At 42.9% G+C, this 25971-nt stretch overlaps 2 protein-coding genes across 2 annotated transcripts in view; one reads left to right on the top strand and one right to left on the bottom strand.

Moving 5' to 3' along the window:
* Positions 1-9201: 9201 nt before the first annotated feature.
* On the top strand, positions 9202-17885 carry LOC143105858 (tripartite motif-containing protein 16-like). The gene is made up of 8 exons (XM_076269982.1): positions 9202-9859; positions 10311-10406; positions 10880-11113; positions 13099-13270; positions 13377-13409; positions 14213-14272; positions 14812-14868; positions 15079-17885. Exons 1-8 carry the CDS (start codon positions 9263-9265, stop codon positions 15579-15581), a joined length of 1752 nt encoding a protein of 583 aa, XP_076126097.1. The 5' UTR covers positions 9202-9262; the 3' UTR covers positions 15582-17885.
* Positions 17886-22347: 4462 nt separating this feature from the next.
* The window catches only part of dock5 (dedicator of cytokinesis 5), a 51559-nt gene continuing 47935 nt past the window's right edge, over positions 22348-25971 (bottom strand). The window contains exons 50-51 of the mRNA XM_076270971.1: positions 25419-25534; positions 22348-25304 (exon numbers count right to left, since the gene is read on the bottom strand). Coding sequence (XP_076127086.1) covers positions 25206-25304; positions 25419-25534 — 215 coding nt within the window. The 3' untranslated portion in view covers positions 22348-25205. The remainder of the gene's footprint in view (positions 25305-25418; positions 25535-25971) is intronic.

The raw sequence follows: 25971 nt of genomic DNA, 5'->3' as shown, positions 1-25971 counted from the left end.
CAACTGTAAATGGGACAAACATGCTTGGACAAAGACCCATGGTTATCTTGGCCCCACACAAAGTGTGGAGGATGATAAGATAAGCAAAGCATTCCATAAGAACCACTGTTGGAGAGTTACAGAAAAAGGTATCATCTTGGGGTCACCAAGTCCCCAAAAATCTTCAAAAGTGACCTCACTGCTAATAGATTATTTAGAGGGCATGCCAGGTAAAAGCCTATCCAGTCATTTAATTACAAATGTTAATGGCAGGAGTTACTGAATGGTACAGTGACTTTGTCTGGAAGTGTGGTCTATTGTCAGATGAAATGAAAATTGCACTCTTTGGCATGACACACATTAGGTGTGTATGGCATACTGTAGATAGAAGAATGACTATACTAAAAAGAACCCAATGCCTAATGAGAATTATGGTGGAAGGGCTATGATATTGTGGTGCTGTTTTTATTCCCAAAAGCCCTTGGGAACCTAATTAAGGTGCATAGTATCATGAACTCCACTTATGCATATGTGCTAATATAGCACGCAAACAGTGAGGCAGTAAGACAGTGGTAAAAAGTGGCTAGTGGATAGACAGTACCCAAACATCGAGGGGGTGGAGAGGCAGAGAGACTATGTGGAGAAGTCTATCTCTCCTCTTCCCTTAAGTGAAGCATTGAACAGTTCAATGGCCCTGGGGACAAATGACTTCCTCAGTCTGTCTGTTGTGCAAGGCAGTGAGTGAAGTCTCCAGCTGATCAGGCTCTTCTGCTTTACAATAGTGCTTTGGAGTGGATGATACTCATTGTCCAAGATGTTGATCAGTTTGTTCAGGGTCCTTTTGTCAGATATTGAAGTGATGCACTCCAGTTCAGCTCCCACTACAGAGCCAGCTTTCCTTACCAGCCTGTCAAGTCGCCCCGCATCCTTCTTCTTTGTGCTTCCTCCCCAGCATACCACTGCATAGAAGAGGACGCTGACAACAACATACATATTGGACAAACTTGGAGATACATATAGGAAGAAACCTCGAGCAGATCCACTCCACGACTTAAGGGCCAGACCCATCTGCCTAGGGTCAGTTACAGGGCAGTAAGGTCTGTATATAGCCTGGCTAACGTCAGACCTAACTACCTCAGCCATTTATTGGCCTGACTTTGCACTACTATATTGACTGTCTACAATTGCACAATTTCAACCCAATTTTGCTGCTCTTATTTATTCATTGTATGTGCCTTCTTATTTACTTTTTATTGTTTACTTGAATGTTATGTTTTTGTCTGTGGACTTAATTGGTAAAATATGTCTTGTCTCCACCGTGGGATAGTGAGAAACGTAATTTCGATCTCTTTGTATGTCTTGGCATTTGAAGAAATTGACAATAAAGCAGACTTTGACTTTGACTTTGACCTCATCTCATTGAGATGGGGTCTGGGAACTAGACATTCATTTTCTCGTATTTGAAACGTGGTTTACGAATGCCCAGAGCCGTTTATTGGGCGCTACGAATGTCTATCAAATGCGTCTGTACGTAGCTCACACCGGCTTCGGTGTGTCGTCATCGTCTTGCTGCCCTCCCTCCGTTCTGTGATTGGTCCCCTAACTGAGGCGAAAATTTGCTCCATGGAATCCAGGCTGCCTAGTAGCGTGAATAAAATTGTGCGCGTAAGGCAGCATGGGGAAACCCAGGCTAGTCTGTATACATGGTAAATGAATAGGTTAGTTAGGTGTAGAGAATAGAACATGGTGTTTAAAGCCACCTGATGTATATGTTACAAAGAGGTAAGGTGATTACATAACCAGCATGATAGTGTATGAATCATATTTAGTGTCAGAAAGTTCAAATAGTCCAGTGTAGGGAATGTATTGTCCATAGGGATTAGGAATTGTCATAGGGCAAGTAGTGGGTCGCTAGGCTGCGCGGGCCAGGAATCCGGGCAAGGGGAGAGCAGCAGGCGATGGTAGGGCAGTCATAGGGATGGGGCTTCAGGTGCGATGAGGGCCAAACACCTTGAATTTGTACAGCACACAATTAAATATCAAGACTAGAAGGGATCCTGGAGCGCACCATACAGCTCAGTGTCAGAAAACTCAATTTTGAGATAAAAAAAATGATAAAATAAAGGAGATAATATCAACTTAGAGAATTCCAGCACTGTTATGTCCCCATCCAAATAGAATTACAGTCTGTTCTGACCAGCAGATGGCAGTATTTGAAGTTAATACGAGTTCTGCATCCCACAGTATGCCATAACACTAGGGGCCCTATCTCATGCCAGTTTGCTGTTACAGAGGGAGTGACAGAGAGGGAGAAAAGAGGTCATCAGATGTTTTTGCTTAGGAAACCCTGTAAGGAGAACCTTCAACCTGGCTGATAACTGGTAATGGTTTACCTCACAAGTGAGGTAAGGGGGAAGAAAGAGAGATATAGAGTGGGTAAGAGTTACTATAAGTCGTGATGGTTAGTATTAATAAGTATAACAATGGTACTGTATAGTGTTATACTACAGTATAGAGAGAAAAGGCAAGAGGTGAAGAGTTGAGAGAGAGAGGGAGAGAAGAGAGAGTTGAAAGGCAAGACAGAGAGAAGAGGTAACGGGGAGTTGAGAGAGAGAGGGGGAGGGAGAGAAGCGGAGTTGTACGGCGTGACACATGAAAAGTCCATGACAGCGCTATGATATACAGTAGCAGCATAACTAAGGCATGGTGAAGGGTAGTCATCACCAGCACAGGTATGGTCAGTGGCCACCATGGCACGCATGACTGGGGCGCTCCACACTGCACCATACCTAACTAGTTCCACACTGCACCATACCTAACTATGGGAAGCACTAAAGAGGTATGTTTTAAGTCTAGACTTAAAAATAGGGAGGGTGTCTGCTAATCAAATTGAGGGAGGCAGTTTATTCCAGAGGAGGGGTGCGTGGTAGCAGAAAGCTCTGCCTCCTACTGTAGTTTTTGAAATTCTTGGGATTCCAAGAAGTCCAGTATTCTGTGATCGTAGCGGTCTAGGTAGGTTATATGGCAATAGAAGATCTTTAATATATTCAGGTGCCCAGCCATTTATGGCTTTGTATGTTAGAAGTAATATTTTGAAGTCAATGTGATTTTTTACAGGTACAGTAGCCAGTGTAAGGATGCTAGGATGGGTGAAATGCTCACACAAAATCATTTTACTAACAGCAGCACCTGCCCTTGCCTGTTGATATCTTTACCACAGACCGATCCCCACAGCAGGATGAAAAACCAGCCACTGCTTCCCCCAGTCAAACACCGTCTGACCGCAGCACCAGGGCTGAGGGGGGAGGAGGCCACTAAACAAAGCAGCCAAACCAGCACTGAAACCCTAACACATCATTACACTATCACATGGGCACACACACACACACACATAGCTGACTCTGTGTGTGTCTGTTTGTGTGTGTGACAACACACTGTTGTCATAAACAATATTTTAACGTCTCACTAGAGTGCCAGTGTTATTAGTTATCTTGTTTTATTTCCATGAACACACTAAGAGACCAATATCCAGAACTCAGTGGCATCTGGTCCAAGACATGAGAGGATAAACTTCCTCAACAGGTTGCTTATATCCCCAGGGGGTCCCTCACCAGGCTGCCAACCATCAGCGTGCCCGGGGTAACACATAGCGTGGGCACTACTGAGATTGGCAGCTGGCCGCTACAATATGAGACTCTAATACACTTCAGAGATAACATAGCGCATTCATTCAAGTAGTGGTGGTAAAGTAATAGCTATCAGGAAATGATTAACTCATAAACATTTTGAGGGATCTCCTTCAATGCTGGTGTCGGACATGGTTGTATTGTGTGATGTGTGTTTGTGTGTGTGTATATCAGTGTGTGTTTGTGTGTGGGTATATCAGTGTGTGTGATATGGCTGTATTGTGTGATGGGTCTTTATTGTCTGTATTGCATGTGTGTGTATATATCGGTATGTATGATGTGTGTGTACAGTGTGTTTATCCCTCCGTGCTAAGAGGCAGCTGTGTTTGGCCGTGAGCATTAAACTCCCGACTGGCACATGCAGCACAGACAGACAGGAAACACACACACACCTCAGGTCCACCACATTTGACTTCACAAACACACACCATTACACCACTGTGTGTGTGTGTGTGTGTGTGTGTGTGTGTGTGTATGTATGTATGTATGTATGTGTGTGTGGTGAAAGGCACAGCCAAAAGCCGTCAGGAAGCCAATTTGAATGTGAACTGAGTCTATGGTGGCTGGAGTTTGTTAGATAAGCAGTGGTTCAAACAACTTCTCCAGACCACAAAACTGGCACCTACTTGACTGGGCGTAACTGAGTCAGAATAAGAATGAAGAAGAGGACTTTCCACTTGCTACTTATCAGCACTGATGTGTGGGCTGACACACGCTCACAAGACAAGCAGTGGGGGGCAAACAGATGTTAATAACCCTAATGATAGGAAAATCAAAGAAAGAAGACATGTATAATGATGTAAGAGGAGATTTATTGTTTAATTCATATCCGTGGTTATTGTTTGTTCCATGTTAAAAAGCTAGGTGGAATTATATGACCTGTCACTAGGGGGCAGACGTTTATAGATAGGTGATGTGATTATTGGAGTAGAGGAGAGTGGGTTTTGGGCTTGTCTGTTGTGTTGATTAAACTTGAGACGTGTTCAAGAAGCGGTCTGGTTTCTCGTGCTTATTTCTACTCATGACCCCATCTAAATATATATAAATATATTCTGGATCAACTTGTAATAGCCAGTAGGCTTATTACAATGACATTTGTATTTTTAGTTATTTGATGTAAATCTGTCATAAATCTGCCTACATGTCTCTGATACTGAGCATTTCCTTTACTCGCGCAGATTCACTGGAGTCGACGCAATACTTTTTATTATAGCATACCTTACAGAACATGAATGGCGTTTAACTAATCAATCAATACCCTACAACTTAACAAACACATAATTAATATGAACTCAGTCTACTGTATATGGCTGGATTCTACAGAAAAGTTAATTTTCTTACTCATTCCTGTGAAGACTTTGAGATCTCTTCAAATGTTTCATAATTACACATTATCTCCACTAGATGGACTTATTACAGCTGATATCCAATTATAAACATATGCTGTCCTGCAGTATACCCCATGCATTTCATTGGTTCTGAATTGGTGGGTTTACATTGTTTGATTGTTGGTTAATGTTTCCCGGTTTCCAATAGGCTTACTATGTTTTCAATTAGCGAGTTTACGAAAACAACATTTGGAGTTTAATTTCCTTTTAAATCTGTGATGTTTTCCTATTTTCTTATCAACGAGAAACACGAAATTAAAGCAATAAGGTAGGCATAGCCTACAGCTAGCACTGTATAATAGGTCACATCATACATGCAGCTTGTCATGTTATTCTTCATGACTAACAAAAGTGGGCTGGTATTTTGACACCGATCTGCGCGCAACAAGGAAGCTGGGTAAACAACAGGGGTAAAAAACGAAAGTGAAAGAGAAGTGTTGCTCAATAGGTCCTTGTTGAATCGTGTTCGTTAGCACTTAAATAAAATGGCAGTAGTCAGGAGGAAATGTAGTTGAACCCCTTAAAAAAAATAGTATTTGAGGTTTTTGCATTTTTGGCATCCTTAGGGCATGTAGTCAACATTTCTTGATGATAACATCAAATTTAGGCGGTGGCAAATTTTTTATTGGCATATTTCTAAAATGGCCGCCGCTGGAGACGCTGAAAACCAAAAAAATCATATTTCACTGAAAACTGAAAAGGTCAGAGGTCAAATAAAGGTCATTTCAAGGTCAGAGTTACATTCTCAAGGTCAGCGGCAAGGTCATTTTGAGTAAAAATCCGATAAATTACCATATGTTCGATAATTACCATTTTATTTTAGATGACAGAGGACTATATCTCAAATTAAAAGATTCTTGACTCACTATCACTGGGATGGAGGCAAATTATTGATGGGTAATGGGCTCCTGTTCTGTCAAAACTTCCACCAGCACCAGAGGCTGTTGTGGAGCTTGTGAAGTGCTGTTGTCTTACCTGCCAATGCAGTAGAAGGTGTTCTTGCAAGAGTAACAACTTACCATTCACACAACTTTGCAGGTGTGAAGGCTCTGAGGAGATGTGCACCAATATTAAAAAGATAGTGACAGTGAGGATAAATACTTGAGTGACAATGACAATGTTTTGTTGAACTCTTCAATAATGAAACAAGATTTTTTTTTTCTTTTTTTCCATTTTTTTCTCCAAATTTCTTGGCAAATGATGCAATACATCTTTTGAAAATAGTCTGTATCTCACTTGTCTACCTTATTAGGGTATATTTATCAAAAAGTTGATCACTTTAAGCCTTTATATTATTTTTCTGCATATTGTCCGCCATCTTGAATTTTGGCATTGAAAATGAAGAAAGAAATTGGAAACAGGTTGTTTTGTATTCAGTGGGGTCCTAGCAAGTAAAAAATCACCAGTTGCAAAAATCTATATGAACCGTTCCTAAAATTACACGATTCCCTTCACTAGTAGCACCTGTGATAGTAATACGCTTTTTTAGACAGGCAACATGGATCTGTACATACAGTACATAGGCCTGTCCCATTGCCTCAATAAAGGTAAACAGTTTTTTTTTTTTATCAAACTCATGGTCTCGTTTTTCAGCTTTTCTGTATGAAATGTTGTTTGTTGTAGACGTTGTTATTGTAAGTTAGCTTACAAGTGATTCTTTGGTCGGGACTTTCGTCCAGCTGTCTTCTGAAGCAAGTTAGTCAGGGATATGTCTTCTTTCGTCTGGTAGCAGATAGTGGTTTCAGATAAGATACTGAGATGTCATCTGGAGTGTAATGTTTTTAATCCTCAATGTCGGTAAAGTGCAGCTATAATTTTGATATTTTTAATTGTGTTTTGTGCTGTATTGAATGGAAAATGAATTGTATACAAACAAGGGATGCATAAGTGGGGTCAAAAATGATCCCAGCGGTTGTTTTTTTGCAATATCTTGGTCAGTTTAAATTGTTATCGTTTAATCTTCCATATATTCCTCAAATAGGTTGTCTTTGACATGAGGCCATTTGGATTTGTATCTAATTGGTATATTTTTAAGTAATTGCATTTTTTGTATCAGTACCACACTTTCTATACGTGGGGTGAAAAATGACCCCAAGCATTTTCTATGGAATATTCAATTATATATTAATTTACCAGTGTATTATCAACAACTTTTCATAACATATCAATGTAGGTGTCATAGGAAATTACAAAAAACCGCATGTTGCCCTGAGGCAACATTGAACCATAACGGACTTGCATATGGCCATACCAAATATTCTAAGTAGGGAAGCACCTGTGAAGTGCATGAGTGTGCTTCATGAAGTTTTATGGAATGCCATCGCTATGGTTGAGTATGTGCCCTGACTATCATACCAACATCCATGACTTTTTGATGTTCCGGTGAAGCTGCAGACTTGCTACCCTGTACCCTGTAGCCCCAAGTCAGGTGCAGGTAACTTGCATGAGTGTGCATCAGTACGCATACATGAGTATGCATTGGTGTAAGTGTGCAAACTCATGGATATGTGTGTGTGGTTGTGTGTGTATACCGTACCGGAGAATGTTTGGGGAGATTTATGGAGTTTTTAACTGGTACATAACAGTGATTTTGATGATTTCCTATGATAATTTGTATTATTATAACTTCATATCTGTAAAATGTTAATTTTCATTCTGCAATGGTATAATGTTGCCTGGGGGCAAAAACTAAGTTTATATCCAACCTTGCTATTATCATTGGAACGTTAAAGTGAAAAATACAAAACAACAGGTTTATTCCCTGTGTTGCAAGGTAAAACTTTCACAACAGAGTCTAGGTATGACCACCAGCAGCCACAACGCCACCTGGGTGACGGAGTGCGGCTCAGTGCTGTCGATGGACGTGTCCGGCTACACGTACGTGGTGCTGTACCTGATCTTCTGCGACGTGCTGCCCGGGGTCATCATCACCAAATAAAGGGACATTCAGTGTGAGGAGGGACTGTATTGGGCATGTAATAAAGATGAGGTTATACAATGAGAACACAATAAAATCATATTTCATATTTCATTTTGGGATTGGGGAGAAAGACCTCTGATTTCTCAGACTTGTTTATGAATATTTACATCCCGAATACACTTCTTTTGGAGCTCAGGAGCTCAACTGTAACTATGACATCTCTCTGGCTCAATCACCAGTTTAGTAGGTTTTCATTTTCAAAAACAAATGCTGGTGCCCACTACTTCTCCAGACCACAAAACTGGCACCTACTTGACTGGGCGTAACTGAGTCAGAATAAGAATGAAGAAGAGGACTTTCCACTTGCTACTTATCAGCACTGATGTGTGGGCTGACACACGCTCACAAGGCAAGCAGTGGGGGTGGCAAACAGATGTTAATAACCCTAATGATAGGAAAATCAAAGAAAGAAGAAATGTATAATGACATTTGTATTTTTAGTTATTTGATGTAAATCTGTCATAAATCTGCCTACATGTCTCTGCTTTTTCCTGTAATGGACGATGCTGATACTGAGCATTTCCTTTACACATGCAGATTCACTGGAGTCGACATAGAGGAAAATACTTTTTATCATAGCATACTTTACAGAACATATTTATGACATTAAACTAATCAATACACTACACAAACACACAAATAATTAATATAAACTCAGTCTATATACTGTATATGCTGGCTTCTACAGTAAAGTTAATGATTTTACTCATTCCTGTGCAGACTTTGAGGTCTCTTCAATTGTTTCATATTCCACATTATCTCCACTAGATGGCATCATTACAGCTGATATCCAATTATAAACATATGCTGTCCTGCAGTCTACCCCATGCACTTGATTGGTTCTGAATTGGTGGGTTTACATGATTGTGGGTTTCCCGGTTTCCGATGGGCTTGCTATGTTTTCAATTAGCTAGTATGAGAAAATATATACATATAGAGTTTAATTTCCTTTTAAATCTGTGATGTTTTCTTATTTTCTTATCCATTAGAAACACGAAATTAAAGCAATAAGCTAGGCATAGCCTATAGCTAGCACTGTATAATAGGTCACATCGTATGCAGCTTGTCATATTCTTCATGATTAACAAAAGGGGGCTGGCACTTTGACCCCGATCAGCGCGCAACAAGGAAGCTGTGTGAACAACAGGGGTAAAAAACGAAAGTGAAAGAGAAGTGTTGCTCAATAGCTTAGCTTCTTGTCGACTCGTGTTCGTTAGCACTTAAGTAAAATGGCAGAGGCAATGTCAAATAACGAGGACCTTTTAATGTGTCCGATTTGTTTGGATCTGCTGAATGATCCAGTGACTCTTCATTGTGGACACAACTACTGTATCGGCTGCATTAAAGGCTGCTGGGATCAGGAAGATCAGAAGGTTAGACCAGGCGTTTATAGCTGCCCACAATGCAGACAGACATTCGCTCCGAGACCCGTTTTAAACAAAAATAATGTTATCGCAGAGCTTGTGGAAAAACTAAGGAAGACCAGAATCCAGGCTGCCCCTCCTGCTCTATCTACTGCTGGACCTGGAGATGTGGAGTGTGATATCTGCGCTGGGAGAAAACTCATAGCTGCGAAGTCCTGTCTGGATTGTCTGTTGTCTTACTGTGAAACTCACTTCAAAGCTCACAATGAACTTCACCCAGGAAGAAACCACTCAGTGATTGATGCCACAGGCCAGCTACAGGAGAGGATCTGCTCCCGTCATAAGAAGGTTTTTGAAATATTTTGTCGTACTGATCAGAGTTGTATCTGCTATCTGTGCACGATGGACGAACATAAAGGCCATGACACAGTCACTGCTGCTGCAGAATGGGAAAACAAACAGGTGAGTACTGGAGCTATACTCGAGTCTTAATTTTATTTGAAAGGTCTGATACTCATATAGGCTAATGTGTTTGGACAGTTGCACAATGTGTTTGGACATAATGCACAATGTCAGAGGTCCTTCTGAAAGCAAATTAATAGAGCATAGCACTGTTCTCAGATGTTTTCTGTTGCAGTAATTGCACTTCCTGTTAATCAGATGCGCTATAAGTATACTCTTTTGATCCCGTGAGGGAAATGTATGTACTGTATGACTTGTAATGATTAATGTGTTTTTTTTAAACAATCTTTATACTGTTTTTTTTATATTGCCCATTTATTTACTATTAATTGATTTTGTTCATACAAAGCACATTGAATTTCCCATGTGTATTAGATATAATATAATTACATACATATATGATATATTATAAATTAACTTGAGTTAAATATGTCTGCCTTTGTATCAACAGAAGCAGTTGGGGCAGACCCAGAGGAGATTCCAGCAGAGAATCCAGGAGAGAGAGAAGGAGCTGCAGGAGCTGAGGAAGGCTGTGGAGACTCTCAATGTGAGTTCTGATCACAGAAAAGACAACTGCTGATTGATTAAGGTTTCAGCTCTCTAATATAATTTAATTGTTATGGCAGCTGGTTTGATGTGCTATTACCAGATCACAGGTATAAAGTTATTTTATCACAACAATTTTATCCCATTGCTTAATGATAATCATGATGAATTGAGTCTTGATGAATAATGGGCACACATCCAAAGCAAACTATTAGTATAGTAGTAGTGTTCTATTACATATTAGTAAGTACAATACACAATCTGTGATATTAATGCTGAATCGTGGAGAGTGAGAAGAGTCTATTAGCAGTAATACATTGTAATTCCACCCTCGGGCCAGACTGTGCCCAGTGAGTAACTGTGCCTCTGCTGTTATCTTTACAGCACACAAAGAACCACTGACACCATGAAACACTTTCAGCTTCACCTCACTCTGTGTGTCTCCTGCCCTCCTCTTTGTGTGTCTCCTAACAGAGCTCTGCACAGACAGCAGTGGAGGACAGTGAGAGGATCTTCACTGAGCTGATCCGCTCCATTGAGAGAAGGCGCTCTGAGGTGACAGAGCTGATCAGAGCTCAGGAGAAGGCTGAGGTGAGTCGGTCTGAAGAACTCCTGAAGCGACTGGAGCAGGAGATTGCTGAGCTGAAGAGGAGAGATGCTGAGCTGGAGCAGCTCTCACACACAGAGGATCACATCCATTTCCTCAAGGTGACATCATTAATTACATTTAAATGAAATGCGTTTCCTGAATCTGAAATAACATAATAATTAGATGTACTGCATAGCAATATAAAATATGATGCTCAATCCTTCAGTCTTTGTGTGTGTATGTGTGTGTGTGTGGAGGGTGAAGTTTCAATTTGTAAACATCTCCTAGCGGTTCAGGACATCTCAGCTGAAGATGGTGGTGATTAAAGAGCCATGTTTTTGCATTTTCATTTTTACTGGGGAGTGCAACATCACAAATGAGTGGTTAAGGACTAGGTTGATGTGGGCCCTTGAGACTAGCATACCACAAACATTTTGTTATCTCGGGTGCAACGGGGTGGGTAGTTGCATTTTTCGGCTTCCGGGGGGCCCAGCACAGGGTGGTATTTTTCTGTGAAAGTATAGGTTGTTACATGCCCACCAAGTTTCATCTGCCTCAGTGTTTTGGTGTCCCAGGAATCATTGACCAAAAATTCTGAGACTCTAGAGGTGGTCATTGGTCATAATTACATAACAATTTCTTTGACAGAGAATTCAGTTGATATATATTTCTGTGCAAAGACATTAGTGTGTAACAAAAACTGTATGTGTGCTGTGTAATGTGTGTAAAATGTGTGATAAGGATTGCATTGCTTTACATGCAGTAGGTATAGTAAGTAACATATACACATACTTGAACATATGATTGCTAAACAAAAACTATTATTTCTGAAAACTTAGGCCAAAGTGGATATGTGGGAAAACTCTGTTTTTCCAAATAGCCTACCCTGCTACATATTTCGTTGTCTTAGATTTCGCTATAGGGTGTTGTACAAGATATTGACAGCCCAATAACTTTAGAAAACAATGTTAAGGCATTTGTGGAGATGGTTCGGGTGTTCTTCCTACAGCTCACGTACTGTAAGCTTTTTCATTGCTCTAATTGGTTAGGTCTATCCAATTGAGTGCAGAGGCATGTCCCCCTCTGTATCATTTGAAACACGCCCCATAATAATTACGTCCCAATGGAGCAATATCAGACTCAAATTCTGACTATAATTTTTAGCATGACAACGTCAGGCTAATATGGACCTGCTCTATAAGCACCTTATGTCTGTTTGGAATTGTTTTGAGAGCCTATTGATCTCAGAATAAATGTCCATCACATCCAGTGTTTGTGAATATATTTAACTGAACATATTAAATGTAGCTGGATACTCATGAACCCATGTCTCTTATAGCCACCATAGAATCATTTTAGCAACACCATATTTTGGGTGGCCGGCAAAAACTGTGGTTTTCCTGTCTGGCCCATTTGGAAATGAAGTTGACTAGCCCTGTCACTCAATGTACACATACATTAATTTATTGTATGCCCCCCCCCCCCCCATGAACAGAATTCCATGCATTGCATGTCATGCATTCAGAGGGTCATAATGATCCTACACTTTTGAACATGTCGCAAAGATACTTGCGATTATAACTCATTTTTACACCAATTTTTCCTTTTTAATTTTCAACTTGGTGGCGCTATACAACAAATGAGTGGATATGGAATAGATTGAGATGGCCCCTTGAGACCAACATACAAACAAAACATGTCATCCTAGGCCCTACGGTTCTCGACATATTCATACAAAACTGTGTCCACCCTACCCTCCTTTGAGGGGTCCGGTGTGGGGGATGGGCAACGGATCAAAACGAAAATCAATAGTTCTGTGTCGTCCTTGTGGAGCTACATGCCCACCATGTTTCATGCAGCCCGGCCTTTAGTGTCCTGGGAATTGTTGACGCAATTACTGAAAAAATATATATAAAAAATCTGGAAGAAAAAAAAGCTATACGCTATATGACTGCTATGCTAGCTATGATGAAGCTATGTCATAATAAACTGATTAGAATCAGAATAAACTGATTTAACCCATTATTTTTACAGCCTTTGGTGAAACAGCCCTGACTGAAAATCCAGGTGGCCTGTCTGACTTTGTGTGTATTTCTCTCTGCAGAATGTTGTGTCGGTCACTGGTGCTCCTTGCAGTACAGTTTTAGCCAACATGACATTCAGCCAGAGTTTCTCTTTTGAGGCTGTGAAGGAATCTGTCTCTGCAGTGAAGGTGCAGCTGGAGGAGAAACTGGAAGGCATTTTCAAGCAGGAAGTAGACAAAATATCTGCAGCAGGTTGTACAAACATCTAAAACTGACACAATTATGAACTACTTTTATAAGACCTTGTTTTGTTCAGATATGAAATCATTCTGACTGCATTTTCTGTGTCTCTCAACAGTGGCACATATCCAGATCATCCAGTCTTTAGAATGTGAGTCTGTCATTAAGTTACATTCCCTTCTACAGATAGGGTGGCCATACGTCCGGATTTAGGCCTCAAGCCGGACGCTCATTTGTCATTTGAGTTGCATTGGGCTTTTAGAATCTTTGGACTTCAGAATCTTTAGAAACTATGGACGCGGAGACTGCTGGTCAAATTATGCCCGGTGCTTCTGTCACTCGTCTAATAATTTGCTGCGCAATTTATGAAGGAACCACGGACTGACAGAAAAAGAAAACAAGCGTTTGCGCAATCAGGAGGAAATACTGTACACGTTAAGTTGATCTGTTTGCTTTTCTGTGCACTTTGCAAGGCAGGTTAATCTGGTCAGTTTTTGAAAAAGACACCCCAATGTATTGAATAAATACAAATACTGTGAACAAACACTTTTTTGTATTATTATACATACATGACATGATATATCATAGATCAAATTGTCTTGCAAATAGGCCTAGTTGCAATGAAGAATATTTCAGAATCACTGTATCATGATACCATCATTATCATAGACAAAATTGTATTGTGGTTTGGAGTAGGCCTACACCAGAGTCCTATGTAATTATTCTTGCCTCACTAAATGCCTCAAAGTGTCCTCCTTTTTGGTGTTATGGAAATGGCCACCCATTCTGCAGATGAAATACAACTTCCTTTTAGAGCTAACAAGCAATTCCTAAAAACACACATCCCCCCAAAGAGGTGGAGGAAACATTAAGATAATATAAATGCAAAGCAAGATGTGTGTTGGTTTGGTCTGTAGATCCTGGCTATATGAGTGTCTCTGTGTTGGTTCCCAGATACTGATCCTGAACTCCCAGTCAGAAGAACAAACAGTAAGGAGAAACTGCCACCAAACAGTAAGTGTTTACTGACTGATTCTAACAGCCTCTAGGCCTTTACATCTGGGGTCTAGCAAAGGAATGATAGTTTCACTGAATCTTTTTATCTTTAAAACCTTCTTTCAGCTGCCAAACCTGGTGGTGTGGCTGGCCCCCAGAATTCAGGCATTTAGGCATTTAGAACAAGCTTATTTAGAACAATAAAGTTAGAATTTAGCTTTAACAAACCGTAACGAATGCACTCCAAACCAGTAGATTACACCCATTACTTCTGGAGTTGTCTTGTGCTAATGAACTGATTCAGATGGGGTTAGAACTGAAGGTCCTCTAAACATGTCCTTACCCTCCTAATGAAGATGAGGGACTTTTGAATGAATCTTTACTTGTCAGTGGAGGTTGATTTAAGCAGCTGGGGACCCATAATGGCACACAACCTTCTTTATACAATCTCTACTGGTGTTATTTGAAAATGAGTGTGCTTTCATCATAATATATTATCTGATTGCTGTATATGTAACTAAGTGTTGTTTGTAGTAAAGTGATATTTTCTGTTTCAGTGTCTGATGTCCAGGTTGTTTTTCCTGAAATAGTGACCAGAGAGGAGCTCTTGCAGTGTAAGTTGGAAACTCAAACAAACACACGTGCACACCACCACACACCACACTGCTACACCACCACGCAAACACACATGCATGCAACACAAAAAACATGCGCACACACACACACACACACACACACACACACACACACACACACACACACACACACACACACACACACTGTTATATACAAATACAAGTCTGTTTTCTCTTCTCCTCCATCAGATATCTGTCACTTCACACTGGATCCAAACACAGCACACAGACAACTCCATCTGTCTGAGGGGAACAGGAGGGTGAACTGGAGTGTAGCTGGGCTCCAGTCATATCCTGATCATCCAGAAAGATTTGATACTTATTATCAGGTGCTGTGTAGAGAGGGTGTGTCTGGACGCTGCTACTGGGAAGTTGAGTGGAGTGGCCTTGTTTATATAGTAGTCTCATATAAAAGCAGCAAAGAGGGTATATTGTTTGGATATAATGATCAGTCCTGGAGGCTGGAGACCTCCAGCTCTGACACCTCTTTCTGGCACAATAATAAACAGACTAAACTCCCTCTAGTATCCAGCTCCAGAATAGGAGTGTATGTGGATCACAGGGCAGGAACTCTGGCCTTCTACAGCATCTCTGACACAATGACCCTCCTGCACAGAGTCCAGGCCACATTCACTCACACACTCTACCCTGGGTTTTGGATAAGTACCAAATCATCAGTGATGCTGTTATGACCCGCACTGTATACAGCAGGACATTACAGTAAATGTAAAGAACCCAGATGCAGATAGATGCTGTTATGACATCCACACACACCCCCATAAAGACTTCCCATCTCATCAGCACACATATAAGCCACCACTCACATGTAAGGATTTGGCAGCTGCCTCCACGATAGCGACATAAAGGTCTAGTGACAAGCTTTTTGCTGTAAACAAAATCAACCGAAGCGAGCTCGTGAATGAATAAGCACTGTTGCTCATCTGTCCATCATTGTATGAAGCCTGCCTGGACGATCAGTCCACAGTTTTTCAGGCCTTAAGTCCCTCTGTGATTGGACTCTGATGGAAGGTCAAATATGAAGCTAGTTATGTTTTACTGACTAGACTGAAATCTTTGTGAGACTGTATTTGACAAACTTTTTAGAATAATTAAGAAATATGCGCCCCAAATGTACATTAGCCTTGTGATATGTATTGGGTTTTATGACTATTTATGTTAAATTCACATTTTAAATAAACTATACTAACTAAATAAAAAGCACACAGGATCACTACTTTAGAATTTATTAGGCCTACTGAATATGCTTCTATCAGGACTTATAGTTATAGAAGTGATAAGTAAGGGATAATGTATAGAACGCCCATCATTATTGGAAAATAAGTCCTGACAAGGCAAACAGAAGGGACTTGTCCTGAAGGGACTCATTTTCCAATAATGACCGGCGTTCTATACATTATCCCGATTATTACACGGCTACTTGCCAAACAAAAAAATAAACTCCATGAGTCACGATATGACTCTTTACATTTATTTGTTACCGTTTCATCGTGGCTTTTGCAGAAACAAATAGTTCGCAACACATGCTGAACTTGAATCAAACATTCTTTAGAACACAGCTGATCAACTGTCTGCTTTCACTTTTGAATGAAATTCCATTGCAAGAAGTAACCGGACTAATTGCATAGTGATATGAAAGACGTGAATTAGAAGCACAAAACCCATTTTCCTTTACAGCGGTCTGTTATACTTACCAACGGTCTGTTATACTTACCAACGGTCTGTTATCGAGCAATAGCAGACCACCGAACGTTGGGAAGGCCCATTCAAGTGAATGGAGCATTCTGCAGCACTATGAAGAGCCATGTAATAATATTCAAGGTCTCAGTAGCATACAGACATCACACACAACATACCTTTACAGTATAAAAAGTATGCTAAAAAAAATAACAAATCCACTGAGCAATATCGACAGTAGAATATAAAAAATACTAAATCCACATGAATGTACTTAGGAATATGCATGAGGCGCTTGCAGTGACAGTGCAGGGACTGACCCTGTGATTCAGTATGCATGGTAAGGTGCTGTATGAGAGTGTGTATCATGATGGTGGTGCAAATAAGTCCAACAGTGCAAAACACAATAAACACCACTTTGCGTGTAAGTCTGTAAAACGACACATCAGGGGATGTGGACGTGTTCATACTGTTTCTAAAGAATGTCGTCAAACATAACACTCAAGAACAATACGTCTGAACCCAGATCAGAATGTTGAACTCATCTGTCTTCTGTGGGAGAGCAAAGACTCACCCTAAGTGTGTGCAATGAAGCTGATGTGTATGTCTAAAAGTATGTGATGATGGCAACAGGGGTAGGTGTCTAATCAATAATATGAAAATAGTCAAGTAGTGGTGTTTATATTCACATCTCTGTACACATGTAGTGGTGTTTATATCTCTGTACACATGTAGTGGTGTTTATATTCACATCTCTGTACACATGTAGTGGTGTTTATATTCACATCTCTGTACACATGTAGTGGTGTTTATATCTCTGTACACATGTAGTGGTGTTTATATTCACATCACTGTACACATGTAGTGGTGTTTATATCACATCTCTGTACACATGTAGTGGTCTTTCTTCTGCCTGTGCTTTTATGTGACACACTGTTTCAGATGCAAAGAGCCAGCTGAGATTTATGGAGGACTTTCCTTGGCTGAATTTGAAGATATTAGTTTTTAAATAATCCTGTCATCTGTCTCTGATGACACAGTGGAAGGCGTCTGTGGCCAACCAGAGCATGGAATTAGACAAATGCAGAAGGAGTAGACCAGCCAAAAGCAGGTCCAAGCTGCAATCCATTTTAAACATGGAGGAGGTAGTCAACCGACTTCTGACATCTTTTTTTTTCAAAACTGATGAATTACATACTACATCATGTGTATAAAATGGATTTGTATCATATCATATCTATTACATGATTTACGTTATGAGTATGACATTTATTTGTGTGACACAATAAATATTACATCAAGAGTAAGGAATGGATATGTGTCCTACCAAAACTGTTACATAAATTATGTCCCAGGTTTGGAACGAATTTTCATGCTCATATTACAGGTAAGCACCGGATTTCTATGCCGACTCCTATCACAAGTAAGAGTAGGGTTTCTATGCCAACATACGAGTGACGAGTGGAAGTTTTGTAAATAGAAGAACAGCATGTGTCCATTCTTCTCTCGCACGCACGCAGCAGCCCCTGACCTGCCTGATATCTTTACCACAGGCCCCCACAGCAGGACGAGAAACCGGCCGCTGCTTCCCCCATTCAAACACAGTCTGACCACAGCACCAGCTGTGGGGGAGAAGGCCACTAGGCAAACCAGCACTGAAACCCCAACACATCATTACACTTTCACCTGGGCACACACACACACACACACAGAAGCCCTGTGCCGATTTGACACTTGCTGGTCTTGCATTATGTCGTCACACATACAGACACACACACATGGCTGACTGTGTGTGTCTGTTTGTGTGTGTGTGACAACACACTGTTGTCATAAACAATATTTTTATGTCTCACTGGAGTGCTGGTGTTTAGTTATCTTGTTTTATGTCCATGAACACATTAAGACACCAATATCCAAAACTCAGTGGCCCACATCTGACCCAGAGATGAGAGGATAAACTTCCTCAACAGGTTGCTTATATCCCCAGGGGGTCTGCCCCCCTCTCACCAGCCTGCCAACCATCAGCGTGCCCGGGGTTGCACATAGCATGGACACTACTGTGATTGGCAGCTGGGCGCTACAATATGATGTATTAACACTTCAGAGATAATATAGGGCATTCATTAGTGGTGGTAAAGTAACAGCTCCTTCAATGCAGGTGTCATGCCTGTATTGTGTGTGTGACATGGTTGTATTGTGTGATGTGTGTGTGTGTGATGTATTGTGTGTGTATATGACATAGTTGTATTGTGTGATGGATGGATATTGTTGGTGTGTATTATATGTGTGGGTATATCAGTGAGTGTGATATGGCTGTATTGTGTGATGGGTCTTTATTATGCATGTGTGTGTATCGGTATGTATGATGTGTGTTAACAGTGTGTGTATCCGTGCTGAGAGGCAGCTGTGTTTGGCCGTGAGCATTAAACTCCCGACCGGCACATGCAGCACAGACAGACAGGAAACACACACACACCTGAAGTCCACCGTATTTGACTTCACAAACACACACCATTACACCACTGTGTGTGTGTGTGGGGTGAAGGACACAGCCAAAAGCCGTCAGGAAGCCAATTTGAATGTGAACTGAGCCTGTGGTGGCTGGAGTGTGTTAGATAAGCAGTGGTAAGCCAAGCTGCTAACCAGCCCCTCACACACACACACACTCTCCCTCACCAGCGTATAAATCAGACTCACGGGCAGAGCCATCCGAGTGCTCTGCTGCAGAGACAGTAGCTCACCCAGGCCAAGGAGCTCTGTCTGGACAACCTGGACATCCTCAAGGCCATGAGGGTGAGGACACACACACACACACACACATACATACATGCATACATACATGCACACACACACATATATGCTTACAACAAACAGCAAAAGATGTCTGACGGAAATATTTAGTGGTTAAGTTTCGATCGCCTGCTGTCTCCTAACAGGGACTGGGTCAGGGTTGAATTTTAGATTAATTGTTTGAGCAAGATTTTGCTACCTAAAATAACATTTCAGTAGATATCAGGGTAAGATAATTTTAAAACAAATATGAGAGCTATAACATGTTTATTTTTGTCTTTTAAGGCAGATTTCTCAGGAGAAAGAGCAGATTTTCAGAGCTGCCATTAGAGTTTGGGATCTGTTTGGTCGGCTCTGACTTCACACACTGCCCTCTGTATGGAGTAAAAACACACTCCACACACACACACACACACACACGTCGGGCATAATGCTGTCGCCGGCTCACCGCCTGGGCGTGTGGTGCCTGACGGGTTGCGTGGCGGTCTTCTCCGTGTTCTTCCACATGTTCATCCTGCTGCAGAGCGTCGGCCACGCACGCAGCACCCACCGCTGGACGCCGTGTGAGGTCATCACGAGCGCGCTGGCGCTCCAGAGCGTCCTGCAGCAGGCCCTCGCTATGCTCTGGATGAGCCTGGACCTGATGGACCCGCAGTGCATTCTGGGCCAGGCGCACCCGCCGCTGGTGGTGCTGGTGCTCAGCCTGCGCTTCTCCGTGCTGTGGAACACCGCCTTCCTCCTGTTCTACTTCGCCACCAAGCTGGTGATGGAGCCGGTGCACTGCTACACCCGCGCCCAGGAGCTGGTGCTGCGCCACGTGCGGCCCACCGTGCTGCTCATCCCCGTCTGCGGCCTGGCCTTCTGCTGCCCCCTGCTGGCCAGCATGGCCACCAGCAGCCACAACGCCACCTGGGTGACGGACTGCGGCTCGGTGCTGTCGGTGGACGTGTCCGGCTACACGTACCTGGTGCTGTACCTGGTCTTCTGCGACGTGCTGCCCGGGGTCATCATGCTGAAGAGCAGCGTCTCCATCTCCGTGCACCTGCTGCTCCACCTGCGCCACCTGCAGTCCAGCACCAACGGCTTCCACGGGCCCAAGCTGGGCGCGGAGGTGCGCGTGATCCGCATGAGCCTGGCGCTGGCCTTCATCTACCTGCTCTTCCTGGCGGCCGAGCTCTATGCCCACTACCTGATCTTGCAGCAGCACCAGAATGTGCTGGTCATCATCGTCCTCCTCTCCTCGCTCTACTCGGCCGTCTGCGGACTCGTGCTCATCTACGGCAAGAAGAGCCACTGGAAGCAGCTGCTGCACCTCTACAACCTCACGCTGGACAGGTACCCCTGCCTCACCTGTCTGAAGGCACCTGAGAAGAAACCAGACACCAGCAGGGCTGCTTCTCATTAAAGGTCCCACCCAAAACCCACAAATATTTACCATCTTGACAAGGACATGTCATTACACTGTTACCTGTGCATGATGTCATCACACTGTTACCTGTGCATGAGGTCATCACACTGTTACTTCTGCATGATGTCATTACTCTGCTACTGCAGTAAGAGACTCCAGTGAAAGTTGTGGGAGGTCTGTCTCTGTCTATTGTTGAAGCATTTCTCATAATCAGAACAGAATCAAAATCTTCATAATGTCATTTTTATCAATGACATTAATGACAGTAATGTAGTGAGTTCAACTGATACTGTGTACACTGCTAGAAATATAAATCTGAACTTTGTCCTCATATTTTGTTTACTTTAAACACCACAAAATGGTTAATGTCTGGTATGATTTATTATTTCCTCATTTTGTGTAGAATTCCTGTTTGCTTGAGTTAAGACCATAATGCCTGTCACTTCAGCACCACTGGTGTTTGCAGGAATTTGTAGGTCTTTCAGGTAGCTAGCTTTCCAGTTTTAGATCAAAACGCCACAGAGCTGTGTTAACTGCCCCTTAAACACATGCAGTGTCATTCCATGCTCTGGATAAGACGTTAAACCGAGGTCCTGACTCTGTGGTCATTGAAGATACCATGGCACGTATTGTAAAGATAAAGGGGTTCCCCAGTGTCCTGGCTAAATTTCAAATGTGGCTCATTAAATCCGGCCCCCTAATCCTCCCCCAGTGTAAATAACTCATTCACTCATTCCCTCACCCTCCATCTGCTGTGTGATGAGTGTTCTGGTGCATAATGGCTGCCCTGCATCAAACAGTTTGGTGTTTCAAATTGGTGTTGGCTAGTAAGACTCCTCTTCGCTGTAAAGTGCTTTGGGTGCCTTGATAAAGTGCTATATGAATGCAAGTTATTGTTACATATGTGGCATATGAGGCTGTTAGGTGGTAGTTATATGATTTAGGCATTTCTCATAATAACATGAGTTCAACTTATAATATGTGTACTACTAGAAAATGTAATCTGAGCCTTGTTCTGCATAATTCATATTTGTTTCCTTTAAAAACATGTCTAAATGGTTGCTGTCTGGTATAAATTATTGCCTGTAGGATTCCTATTGACTTGAGTTGATTTGTTTCCTGGCCATAATAATGACTGTAAATAGAGTCTGATGATTTTACATAAACACGTCCACGATGCTGAGGGGGGTGGGCCGGAGAGAGGAGAGAGGGCATCATATGTGATCATATTTCTCTGGACGTCTTATGCGTCCAGAGAAAGACTCTCAGCACCGTACGCAGCCGAACATTTGGACTAGAATAAATCACCATCAGGGCCATCTCCTTGGCAGCACAGGGCACCTGAAAAATGCAAACAATGCATGGACACACAGACACACACAGACACACACTTCAGCAAGTCAGTATGAAAGTATGCCCTCTAAAACAGCACTAAATAAAGTGGTAATCAGTGAGAGGAGGGCTGCAGTGAGCAGGGATGTAAGGAAAATCTCCTGCCGACGATTGTCCAAATGGTGCTGAAATTACAGGCCCACGCTTCAAAACGACACCCCACAATCTGCTGATCGTTTTCATGTCTCAATTAGACACATCTTTAATTTGCAATTGTTTGGTTAACCATTTTTTGTTTACAAAAATATTCAGTTTAAAATAATCTTGCACATATGTACTCATACAGTATCACAAAGAAAGAAAAAAAAAACACCGTCAGGCAATTTTCCCAAATATTACTTTCACACCGTCAGGCTAGTTTCCCTAATATTGCCCGTTTCACCATAAGCTGGTTTTGCTTTTAAGGAATACATTAAATACAACTTGTCTCTTCCACATGTTCCATAGAACAAGTCTATTTACTCTTAAGGTGTAAAATACTCAAACTGCATTTTCATCCCCACTATCCTGAAATCATGCTTGTGCCATTGGAACCTGCTTGGAAATGGAAGGACAAAGTAAGAATACAATTCATAAGGAATGACTGAGGAGCTTTAGCGTTAGGTGAACCTAGCCAATGAGGAATGACTCAGGAGCTTTAGCGTTATGTGAACCTAGCCAATGAAGTGCGGGGTAGCAGGAGAGTACCTAAAATGCGCACTGTGAAAAAATATAAACATCTGTTGCAAAGCGCATAGCTTGGTCCGTTTGTTGCTCAAACGCTGCATGGAGAAGCTACGTGGCCAGAGAGAGATTCCAGTGCTGATTTCAGTCAGACGCAGAAGGAGGGAGACCCACAGGCACTTAACACACCACAGCCCACTGTGCAGAGTGTGTGTGTGTGTGTGTGTGTGTGTGATTCTGGCTTAGTGTGTTCTGATGCTGTGTGTGTGACGAGTACTCGGAGGAGTGTGTGTAGACCCCAGAGGCGAGTGTGTTTTTTGAGTTCTTAGGAGTGAGTGTGTAGTCCTCAGATGAGTGTATGTATGTGTATGTGTGTGTGTGTGTGTGTGTGTGTGTGTGTGTGTGTGTGTGTGTGTGTGTGTGTGTGTGTGTAATCCTCAGAGGAATGTGTGTGCGGAATCCTCTGAGTGTGTTTGTGTGGAATCCTCGGAGCATTGAGTGAATGTGTCTGTGAGTAGTCCTCTGAGGAGTGTGTGTCTGTGTGTGTAGTCCTGGGAGGAGTGTGTGTGTGTGTGTGTAGTCCTGGGAGGAGTGTGTGTGTGTGTGTGTAGTCCTGTGAGGAGTGTGTGTGTGTGTGTAGTCCTGGGAGGAGTGTGTGTGTGTGTGTAGTCCTGGGAGGAGTGTGTGTGTGTGTGTGTGTAGTCCTGGGAGGAGTGTGTGTGTGTGTGTGTGTGTGTGTGTAGTCCTGGGAGGAGTGTGTGTGTGTGTGTGTAGTCCTGGGAGGAGTGTGTGTGTGTGTGTGTAGTCCTGGGAGGAGTGTGTGTGTCTGTGTGTGTAGTCCTGGGAGGAGTGTGTGTGTGTGTGTGTAGTCCTGGGAGGAGTGTGTGTGTGTGTGTGTAGACCTGGGAGGAGTGTGTGTGTGTGTGTAGTCCTGGGAGGAGTGTGTGTGTGTGGAGAGGAAGGCTTCTCGGTGGAGCCCACGCGGAGCTAAAGTGCCACAGGAACTTCACTGGAATCAAAAGTTCATCAAAATGCTGCGTGGCCATCGTCCCCATTTCAAGTACATTTTCCCTTAAAAAGCCTAAAAAGTAGCAGGTGTCCAGTGGAGAAGCAACACACACACACACACACACACACACACACACACACACACACACACACACACACACACACACACACACACACACACACACACACAGTAGTACAAGAACATATACAAAAGCAATTCTGATTACAAAATCTAATTATCAAGGTAAAAAATCTCCTGAATAATTCTAATAAGCTCCCCTAGAGCTCAGTAAGGCATTAGCTGTTTCTGTCTCTATATCTGTCTCTCACTCACACACACACACACACACACACACATGCGCACACACACACACACATGCGCACACACACACACACACACACACACACACACACACACACCGCCAGAGACCACCCCTAGAGCTCAGTAAGGCATTAGCTGTTTCTGTCTCTATATCTGTCTCTCACTCTCATTCTCTCTCTCTCTCTCTCTCTCACACACACACACACACACACACACACACACACACACACACACACACACACACACACACACACACACACACAGTCCCTCTGTGTTGATGCCATTGTGCGCACACAAGCACACACACTAACATTCAGTCTGCACTTCTGTCAAACGCATGGGGAGATGGGTCCAAACTGCCCTGGTCGGGTAGAAGAGGTGTCCAAACTGCCTCGGTGTTGGGGGCAGATGTGTCCAAACTGCCCTGGTATTGGAACAGAATTGTCCAAACTGCCCTGCTGTGGAAACAGAATGGTTCGAACTGCTCCAGTGTTGGGGGCAGAATGGTCCATAGTGCACCAGTGTTGGGGCAGAATGGTCTTAAGTGCCCCAGTGTTGGGGCAGAATGGTCTTAAGTGCCCCAGTGTTGGGGGCAGAATGGTCCATGGGGCAGAATGGTCTTAAGTGCCCCAATGTTGGGGGCAGAATGGTCCATGGGGCAGAATGGTCTTAAGTGCCCCAATGTTGGGGGCAGAATGGTCCATGGGGCAGAATGGTCTTAAGTGCCCCAGTGTTGGGGGCAGAATGGTCCATGGGGCAGAATGGTCTTAAGTGCCCCAATGTTGGGGGCAGAATGGTCCATGGGGCAGAATGGTCTTAAGTGCCCCAGTGTTGGGGCAGAATGGTCTTAAGTGCCCCAGTGTTCGGGGCAGAATGGTCCATGGGGCAGAATGGTCCATAGTGCCCCAGTGTTGGGCAGAGGCTGCAGAGGCCCAGTGAGTGGTGTAGGGAGGCTGGAAGAACTGAACACCCAGGATCAGGTGCAGGACAGGTGTAATGAGGTCTCCAGGGCAGTAGGGGGCAGTAGGGGGGAGATCACTAGAGGCTGTGCTCGTAAGAGGGGAACATGGACTTGCGGGTTTTGGGAGGAGGAGGAGGGGGTTTGCCATCAACCTTCGTCGGTAATGGAGGAGTAAACTGCAGAGACACAAAGGCAGACATAGAGATGAGACCAAGTGTGTGTGTGTGTGTGTGTGTGTGTGTGTGTGTGTGTGTGTATGTGTGTGTGTGTGTATGAGAGTGTGTTCTCACCTCTGCAGTGTTGAGGGGGAAGTCTGACTCGTGCGGGTGCTTCTTGGGGGGCATGGGGGGTGGTGTGCTTGGACTGGGTGCAGAAACAGCGCCATCCTCTGGCAGCCAGGTATAGCCTGCAGGGGAACACAGACCCATTAGATTTGAGGCGCCAGGCCTCCGACTCACACCCCAACAGCGCCCTCTAGTGTTGCTCTGTCTGCACTGAGACGCTCCCGCAGCCCTCCTCATCTCAGAGTAGTAAGGGGACAAAAACTTACAGTACAATACCAAATGAAGTGGACACTTTATGATGGTGGTACCCCTTAGTTATGCCCACCGCAATATTCAATGGCTAAGGTATAGGCTGCATAAGAGGCTGTGTCAAAGTCAAACGGTGTGTCACTATCCCACGGTGGAGACAAGACATATTTTACCAATTAGGTCCACAGACAGACATAACATTCAAGTAAACAATATAAAAAGTAAATAAGAAGGCACATACAATGAAGAAATAAGAGCAGCAAAATTTGGGTTGAAATGGTGCAATTGTGCATACAGTAGACAGTCAATA

The sequence above is a fragment of the Alosa pseudoharengus genome, unplaced genomic scaffold, assembly GCF_046254945.1.
Source record: "Alosa pseudoharengus isolate Yale_2024_CS ecotype anadromous, Long Island Sound unplaced genomic scaffold, YU_APseudo_1.1 YU_APseudo_1.1_scf_6, whole genome shotgun sequence".
Taxonomy (NCBI): Eukaryota; Metazoa; Chordata; class Actinopteri; order Clupeiformes; family Clupeidae; genus Alosa; species Alosa pseudoharengus.
Note: the sequence above shows the minus strand (reverse complement) of the source record. Positions and strands in the feature narration are given on the sequence as shown.